The 9582-nt window shown below is 28.6% G+C and overlaps 1 protein-coding gene across 4 annotated transcripts in view; it reads right to left on the bottom strand.

The window, feature by feature from the left end:
• Positions 1 to 9582, bottom strand: part of LOC106464511 (trifunctional purine biosynthetic protein adenosine-3-like) — a 37264-nt gene that overhangs the window by 3962 nt on the left and 23720 nt on the right. For all 4 annotated transcript variants that reach the window (XM_022392242.1, XM_022392243.1, XM_022392244.1 and 1 more), the window contains 7 exons: positions 9140 to 9338; positions 8121 to 8369; positions 7705 to 7908; positions 6247 to 6402; positions 5595 to 5693; positions 3333 to 3463; positions 1814 to 1931 (listed from right to left, as the gene is read on the bottom strand). In XM_022392242.1, the coding sequence (XP_022247950.1) occupies positions 1814 to 1931; positions 3333 to 3463; positions 5595 to 5693; positions 6247 to 6402; positions 7705 to 7908; positions 8121 to 8369; positions 9140 to 9338 (1156 nt within the window). The remainder of the gene's footprint in view (positions 1 to 1813; positions 1932 to 3332; positions 3464 to 5594; positions 5694 to 6246; positions 6403 to 7704; positions 7909 to 8120; positions 8370 to 9139; positions 9339 to 9582) is intronic.

Below are 9582 nucleotides of genomic sequence, written 5' to 3'. Positions count from 1 at the left end.
TGTTCACATAATAAACAAAACATAGTGGCACCCCCCGCTCACATCCTTCCATTTTTGGAAACTCTCCCTTATATACACTTACTTCTATATATATGAGAAGAATAACCAATCGGAAGTTCAAAATGTCCCCCTAGTGGTTTTCTCAACCTTTCTAATATATCTAGTGCCATTTCTTTCTTTTAAACCAAGATTTCAATGAGATAGGTTGTGTCTGCTCGAAATTTCATATTTTTTTTAGACCCAAATACAGCTTAGTTACTAAGTTTGATAAATTATAGTAGAATTCTATGGTATTGATTTAGTAATTTATGATTTTTTGGTTATTCAAAAGTATATATATAAAACCTAAAAAAAATATTTTGTTTCATATCCTCCATGTGCAAAATTTTTAAAGGCTTGGCAACTTACATCAAGAGGTAACCGAATTCAAAGGTCGTAACTATAAGAGATTTGTTTGCTTTACTTCTTTATTTTCTGTACTATGTTTTAGTACTTATTTCAAAATACCAATAATCTATATACATATATATATAATGTACAACAATTGAAATGTGACTGTATTTTACAAAATACTAGTCGACTAAAACACGGCCAAGACAAGTTACTTTGTACAGACCAAAGGTCACCTTTAACTTATTTGATATATTTATCATGAGTGCACGTGAACCGCGTTGTTGTAACTTCTGTATTTTTAGCTAGATACAGGTGAAAGGTTAATATAATAAAAATAATAAATATATATAAGTGTATAATGTTATGAGATTTAAGCTATTTCGTTTAAACATTTATGTTTATGTGTTATAATTTGTGTTCATTCTATAATGAAAGATGCCTAGCTTATGTTTATTTCCTAATTTTTCATGGTCGTTGCAAGATCAGTCAAATTTACTGTATTTTATCTGTTATTTTCAGTAATGAATCTCTGTACGGGTTTTAAAGTTTTTTCTTAAGAAACATTTGATAACTATTTGGACATTATAAAGATTTTGCACATGAAATTTCAAAATTTTCTGATGCACAAAAGTATTTTTTATCTTCAAATGAAAATTACTTTGCATATTGGATAGGCAACATGTGAAAAGAAAAAAAGGCATGAGAAAAACATTGCTTTACAAACCTTAAGATTTAATAAAAAAAATTTATATTTTGCATATGAAAGCATTATGATGTTTACTGATAAACTGCCAAATTTCGTCAACATTTGCTTACTAAATTAAAAGTTATAGCATGAAAATTATAACAAGCACAAAATGGTCACTAGGTCGGTCCCAGGGACCGAGCCCAGGTTGAAAGAGTTAAATAAAATGTTGAACACACTATTCTTTTTCTTTTGCAGTAACTTTAACTTTTTTGTATTTTCATAAGCTTATATTTACCTTGTCACTCTGATTCAATTATTAATGCAACCCACAACATGAAGTAAAATACTTTACTTAATAAATGCAAGTTAAATATAAACACATGTGATAACTCATATAACCTGAAAATTTAATGAAGCCTGGTTAAAAAGCTTCTTGAACTTTGTAACTAAATAAGTTATATAATAAATAATATATAATCCACATATACAACATGCAAATTATTAATGGGGAGTATAGAGAAATTTCTATGTATAGTACAGTTTACATTTTCTTTAATTTATATGTGATATTTCAAAAAGGCATAAAAGGCTGGAAAGTTATGAATTATTGAGGATGGAACTTGGTTCTTTTTTAAAGTGTTATATAATAATTTCATAAATTAACTTATGGTTCTACATTTTGAAAAATGTGTTGTGAAACATAAGAAATCTTACAACAAGAACTTTACTCACAGCTCAAAATCCTCATAAACCCAGCCAGACATACGATTTCCACTCCTGCTGACTGAAGTGTTTCATGCATAGCCATGTCAAAATCCACTCTTAACTTGTAATTCTTATTACTGATAACCTAGACAGTAAATGAATTATTATATCAAGCATAACATTTTCCATTTCTAAGTAGATTTGTTGAAAGTTTTGTAAACAAATAATATCTTTACCAACCAATGAACCTTGATACCCTTTCATGAAACATCTCTCACAGATCAGAAAGTCTTTGATGGCTGCCATTTTTAAATGTGATCCAGGGTGACATACAAAATCACTTCCTATGATTTTCTGGTATGTTCCTACCATATAGTTATTGATACAAGTGTGCATATCTAATCTTTTTCAAAAAGAATAAATAGAAGATCCATGAAAATTCACAAGAAATAACAATGTAAAAATGTTGAACATATTATTTTTGAGTAAATCCATACAGCCAATCACAAGAACTCACAAAACCCTCTGATCCTTTCATATGATCAATTCAAAAATCTTAATGCAGATACTGATTCTGAACAATCCCCCTTGCCAATTTTAATAAAAGTACATGAAACCAGTCTCAAGAGTTTCCACAATCCTTTTAAACCCAATATGGAAGCTCTGATTTTATAATTTTCAAAATCCAACTTAGATCATGCTTTTAAATGGCTTATTACATATTAATACCTATTGTTAAGTAAATTAGTTCAATTAGACACGAACCCAAAAAATCTTCTTGTTTGTTCATTTTTGAAGGCTATTTCAAAATTTGTTTGGTTATATTTTGTGAGGGTCAAGCCATTTTTTTAAAAAATTGTGCAAGAAATTTAATATTCGGGTAAATATAGCACCATACATATATAGGTTAAAGCATCTGTAGCCATTCATACCCAATCACCAAGTACTGGGCAAAGCATAACAACTCTCAATCCTATGTGGTGTGAGACAGGTGCAGCCATCTTTAAATAACATTATTTTTCTATGATCAAACTGAGAGTTGATGAAAATTAAAACATCTTCAAAACAGTCGAAGATACACACTTTCTCAATGATCCAAAAAATAGTCCTTAGTGTTTTAGTTCTCCTTTTATGAAAAGTACACTGCAACTGGTTACAGGTATTTTACACTTTAATGGTCTATAATCACTGAACAAACTAATAAAAGATATCTTCATATGATTTAAAAAGCATTTAAAAATTTTCAAAGATAATTTTTCTCCACAGTTATATGTATAACAAACATTTAATACATATAAAGCCCAAAACTGCACCACCAAACTAGATACCTGGAAAAATTCTGAACAATTAAAAGATATAGACATAAGGCACTATCCTACTGCATTCTGTCTGTTCTTGTCAGTTTTGATGAATGTTAATACCTGTATTATATACTTATTGATCAAGTACCTATAACAAAGTGTGTGAAAAAAAAAAAAAATCTGAACATTAACTACAGAATAAACTTTTGGATTGTTTGTTTTTTAAATTAAAAAAAGGAACCTACTTTAGTGGGAATGTTTGCTTTCTCAGCACGTTTCAAACCTTGAACTCCTTCCTTATTTGATAGAACCAAAACAATCTCTATACATGTGGCAGGATTTTTTGAATGGTCAATCAAAGCTTGAAGGTTGGTTCCTGATGAAAATGCCAGAAAAAATATTTAAAAAAAAAACACAAAAAGGATACAAAATAATATCTTAAAAATTTAAATTCTACTGCTTTTATAAAATAGAAAATAACACTTAGAATTGTGACATTAGATAAAAATAAATGGATTAACTCTCTCAATATAGGCTCAGACCCAGGGACAGACTATGGGACCATTTTTACATTTATATAGTTTTAATACTATAAATTTTAATACAGTGTGTGTGTATCTTCACAAACTTTGGCAGACTTTTAAGATACATTACATGTATTTTGTACACAAAAAATCAGTTTTCTTAATGAAGTATTTTTACTAAAGATTTGTCTGTGAATATATCAAGTATTTATCTTGAATAGGTCCATGTTCAAAGTGATTTTCATGTTAAGATTAAAAATACTTTTCTTCATCTCAAAAATCTCAGACTTGATTTGTGTATTCTATAAAACCTCCTAAATACATTTCAAATGTTTGTTTTCAAATAAAACTTTATATTTTATCTGTTCTTTTTTTCTACCCTAACTCTATATCAATGTTTGTCAATTTGACCGACCATGTAACCACGAAAAAAAATCTAAATAAATCTAAATTACCCCCTTTTTTTTTCTTTCTACAATGACTTCAAATTGTACCCTGAAACTACATTTGTTTATCCCAAGTAGCTTTAAACTGGTAACAGTATACATATATTTATAATTCAATTTTATTGTTTTATTGCCCTTTGAACCATGTCTAACTACTATTTGCACCATTATAAGTTGTAAATCACTTGGGGAACATGGAGGTCATGTTATTAAATTACATTACCCACAAGCTGCTCATGTGCAAGCCTCATGAAACATTTTTATTATATTATTATTACTTATTTTGCCTATTCTAACCTTAACTAACCTAAAGAGATCCCTATTTTTACATTTTAATTACTTTTAGAATAATAAATATACATGAAAAAAGTATTTACCAAAATCTTCTTTTTTCTTGCTGTTGATTGTTGATGACACTTTACCCTACTTTTTTTAAACTAATGGTAGCAATGCAATAAATAATTTTTAGTTACTTAAACAATACACCAAAGAACATAGACTAATAACATGCAAGAAGTAGACAATTTCCCCCTAACTCTCACAATTGTTCTGCCTTTCTAACTATGGGACAATAGCTGTTACAAATTCATCCAAGCTAGTTGTTATCTTTCCCATGGGAATGAAGCTTGTACTAACAGTGAAATTGACAATTTTATGTTCAAAAACAATGTTATACAATAAGTCATTTAATAGATGAAAACCCTAGCTTTCTATCAGTTATAGATAATACAGAATTAAACGTAAGAGAGAACTATTAACAAATCCTGAAAGAGGGGATGTGACAGGTGGGTGTGGCAAGAGGGTCTGTTTTTCTATTTGATAGCACTGTTACCAAACAAAATTGAAGGTTTTAAAAATTATGGTTTGTTTGAGCAATAAAAATTTTATGGTAAGTAATTTACGTTTAGTTTCATACTTATTGGAGGGGTGGTGGATAAAATAGAGAAGATGCATAGAGAAAATGTGTCATGTGTCACACTAAGGGAAATTCAGGGTTTTTTAAATATTGCCGTATAAAATTATGAACTTAAAACTTGTATGCTCTTAAAATACAGATTATTAGCTAAGATTTTATGCTATTCTATTTGGTATAACATCAACAAAAAATAGATTAATAAAGTTTTGATTATATGTCACTAAAACCTCATGATGTGCAGTTGAAAATTGACCAGTATTATATCTTATTATATCATGAAAAACTTGTGAAAATTATATTGTTTTATTATGCTATGAAATCATGATGCTACTCGACTTACCAGTTAAATTTAGCATTGAAGTTTTCTTCACCTCATAGCATTGCAGATGTCAAATAAAAAAAAATTACATTAACCTAGCTAAAATGGCAGTTCTCAGCTGTTCATAACACTATTTTTGTTATTACCTAATGTGACTTTATATGCCAAGTTATTTGTTAAGTTTTGTGATACACTAGAACTGATATAAAGATTGAGAAAACAAGTTTTCTCAAATGTAATCATGATGTTCTGTCTTTTTTTTTTTATATAGAAGCTAGAATTAATAACAAAAAGTGTACAACCTGAGCCTGAAATCAGCACTCCTACTTTTTTTCTTCTCTGTGCTACAGCACATGGTCTTAACGTCTCCGAGATATTAGTCACCTCTACAAGAGAATCCCCTGCAAGAAATAATAATAAAGCATCTTTCCTTGGTTTCCATTTGATCAAAAAGGGAAGAAAACAATTTTGTTTGAGAACTTCCAATAAAGGCTACTCAACGGGCTACCTACACATACATGTCCCTAAGATTAAACTGATAGATCAGAAAGAAGGCACCTAGTCAACAGCACCCACTACCAATTCTTGGATTAGTGTTATTTGACAGAATAGTAAGATTTGACCACCATTCTTACAATGCACCATTAACCGAAAAGTGTTGAATACCAATGTCTAGTAATCATAGATTAAAACTATTAAATTTATTTTCATACATGAATACCAAAATTTAAAAAACAGTTTGTGGATTTTATATATATAACAAAATAACAGACACTAAAATACGTCATTAAATTAAAAAAAAACAAAGTTATACGAGATATAGTAAATCATATTACTAGATGTAAGTTAAATTATAAGGAAACATCCCTGCACCTTAGATGAAAATAATCTCTAAAGAAATCCTATTATAAATATCCAAGATGTCAAAATACTACTTTTAAAATGAGAACTTACCTTCACCAACTTTCCTAACATTTCCCACTATTAAACCCTCTTCATTTCTAGCCTTTAGTAAATCTAAAACTGTTTGTACATGGTCACTCGAAACAATCAGCACCATACCCAATCCACAGTTGAAGGTTCGAAGCATTTCAATTTCTGAAACTTTCCCTGAAAATATATTTTTTTTTAAATTGTAGCTGTTGCACTGAACTTGCTAAAATTAAAAAGATACATTATTATATATACATGTCTAGGTACAACAAGAAGATGTATAAAATCTTCAACTCTTAGTGTAAACAAACATTAGAGAAAGGGAAGGAGTAAACAGCTTTAAATTAAAGAAAACTACTTACTATTGTGACAACAAAATCTCATTAACATTGGTTATGCTAGAGGTATCAAACTCTTTCAGAACTTCTTAAGGACCATAGAATGTTATTTTATATATTATATGATTAACATTTAAAACTTTAAATCAAGTAAAACAGATAATTACAAAGAAGATATTGAAAACATCAGTTACCCAAAAATACTTAATACAAATACATGTACTACACACGTTATATATAATTACTATATCAAATATACCCTAAATATATTACAAGTATCACTTTAAGCTACAAAAATATTGAAAAGTGGCTTTAAAAAAAATGATTACCCATATGTTCAAATTTCCCAAATCTACCATTTTTTTGGTATAGCAGTCACTCTCAATTTGAATACATTTTACATATAAAATTTATCAAAATGGAAGTATCAAAAATATTTTACCTACTGTTTAAATAAATTGTTCATTTAAAAATGCAACATACTTTACAGGATTGAGCTGATGTATTTGGCTATAAATAATGTAACTTAAGATTTGTTTATTGTCAGGTTAATCTGATGAAACATTGTAACAATAAATATTATACTCTGTATATCTAACAATAAACAAGTTTTATGTAACAGGGCACTTCCTTTAATTATTTAACTAAAGTAACTGTTTTACTAATACTAATTAATCAATTTTATCTAAGCAACTAATTATAAAAAAATATTACGGTATTAAACTGTCACTTTATATTTTTTTTCTGATTGAGAAGTATTAGATAAAAGAAAAAAGAACACATACAATTATTCTTTATAAGCATATTTAGAATATTCTTTAAGATATGTAATTAAGTATAATATTTCAAAACTGGTGTTGCATAAATGTGTAGTAGCATAAAATATGACTGAAGTGAACTGCTCACCTACAATGCTGCTAACTTCATCACTTATTTAATTTGTTATTCAACAGTATAATTAATAACAGTTCCTCCTTCACAAAAAACCAAACAAGAGGTTTTACCTTCTTTAATTAATTCTTAGATTGTAACAAAAACCAAGTTAATGTATAAAATATTTATAAAATTATGTAAATATCTTTCCCACCTTTATTTTTGCATAACTTGTACATTTAGTGTTAGGTAATTTATTATCGCTTACCAGTTTTTGCTATCCACTGAAAGACAGGTTGTAATTTCCATGCACTAGCATCCAGCACTACTCCAAAACCAGGTGGCAGTACCCGAGGAATATTTTCAATCAGACCACCACCAGTTATATGAGCTGCTGCTTTTACTAAGCCTTGTCTCATGACAGGAAGAAGTGGTTCAACATAAATCTTTGTTGGAGTCAGCAATGCTTCACCTATGAAATAAATTTCAATCTACATTTGCATATAAATAAATACCAAGTATAAATTGTAAATAAAAAATATTAAAAAAAAACAGTCTCAAGAACCAAAAAAAAATTCTTAGGCTTAAATTTCTTATATTCATACTATTTGGTATTTTTTCAAATCACTAGAACAGCAAGTTATAAAATTTAATAAAACTAATATTTTAAAATACAATTTATACCTAAAGAACAACTGGCATCAAATGGTGCTGCTTCTGTATAAGAAAGGTTTTCTTTCTCCACAAGTTTCCGAATCAAGCTGTAGCCATTGCTATGGATGCCAGAAGAAGTTAAACCAATAAGTACATCTCCTTCTTTCACATCATCAATCTTGGGAAGAAGTTGCTCTCTTTCAACAACCCCAACAGTAAAACCAGCAATATCATAACCACCAGTTGCATACATGCCAGGCATTTCTGCAGTTTCTCCCCCTACATTATAGGATGCAGTTTGAGACAAAAACCAAAAATAATGTGCAGTATTAAAATGTGAAAATTTATATTTAAATATATAAAATATTTAAACAATGACTATATATCATCAAAAGCATGTAATTAGCTTGTAAAATTATTATTTATTAATAAAAATACACAAGAGAAGGCACATCTTGCACATGCAAAAATGTGCACATTTTCAAATGAAATTTATAATTTGTTAATTATTTTTTAACTTATTGGAAAGGTGAAATAACTGTAATTGATAGTCTAAAGGAATTATCCATCTCACAAATATCTAGATTACACCTTACTGGACATTAAATATAAAGACACATTAAGGATACAAGAGTTACTTGTAGTTTACTAAATGGCTGCCACTCAATCCAAGTTTATACTTTGTTTCTTCTTTATACTGAGTACAAACAACTATGTACATATGAAAAAGAAAAATACAGTTGTTCATTACTACTGTAATCTATAGAAAAAATTATTTCCTAACTGTTAACAATTTTGCAACTACCGTCTTAACAGCATGATTCATAAGAATTACATTAAGTATTTGTTTAAAAGCAAAAATTCTTAAAAGTTTAATTTTGTGATTTATATTAGTATGTACTAAATAAGATGTATCCAAAAACGTTTGCCGAAATTGTATATGTATTTCATAATAAAAACATATCAGATTATTACAGTCTGTTCAAAACATTAAAAGCCATAAAAAAAAAAGCTACAAATAATTAAAAGCTATGAAGTATTATACATACCAAGAAGGGTACAGTTAGCAAGCTTGCAACCTTCCACAATACTGGCTATGACAGCTTCTGTATCTTCTGGTATCAAAACTCCACAGGAAAAATAATCAAGGAAAAATAATGGTTCTGCTCCTTGGGTAATAATGTCATTAACACACATTGCAACAAGGTCAATTCCAATTGTTTTATGGATTTTCATTAAATGGGCAATCTGAAAGATATAACTAAGCAATTATCATGACTTCCTATTAGTTTTCAAACATCTAAATTCCTTTTGTAAATTACAAAAACATAATTTAGTATTTTTTTTACACTATTTGTTGTACCTCTACACCATTTATATAAAACAAGGAGTAGATGAACCTTTCCTAGAAAATCAAAAATCCCCAGCTTGATTTTTTTGTTGGATTTTGTGCAAACCTACACAAAGACTATATACACTAGCCAAAGACTAG

The sequence above is a fragment of the Limulus polyphemus genome, unplaced genomic scaffold (genome assembly GCF_000517525.1).
Source record: "Limulus polyphemus unplaced genomic scaffold, Limulus_polyphemus-2.1.2 Scaffold1671, whole genome shotgun sequence".
In the NCBI taxonomy this organism is placed as follows: Eukaryota; Metazoa; Arthropoda; class Merostomata; order Xiphosura; family Limulidae; genus Limulus; species Limulus polyphemus.
The sequence above is the reverse complement of the archived record's forward strand: the minus strand, read 5'-3'. Positions and strand labels throughout refer to the sequence as shown.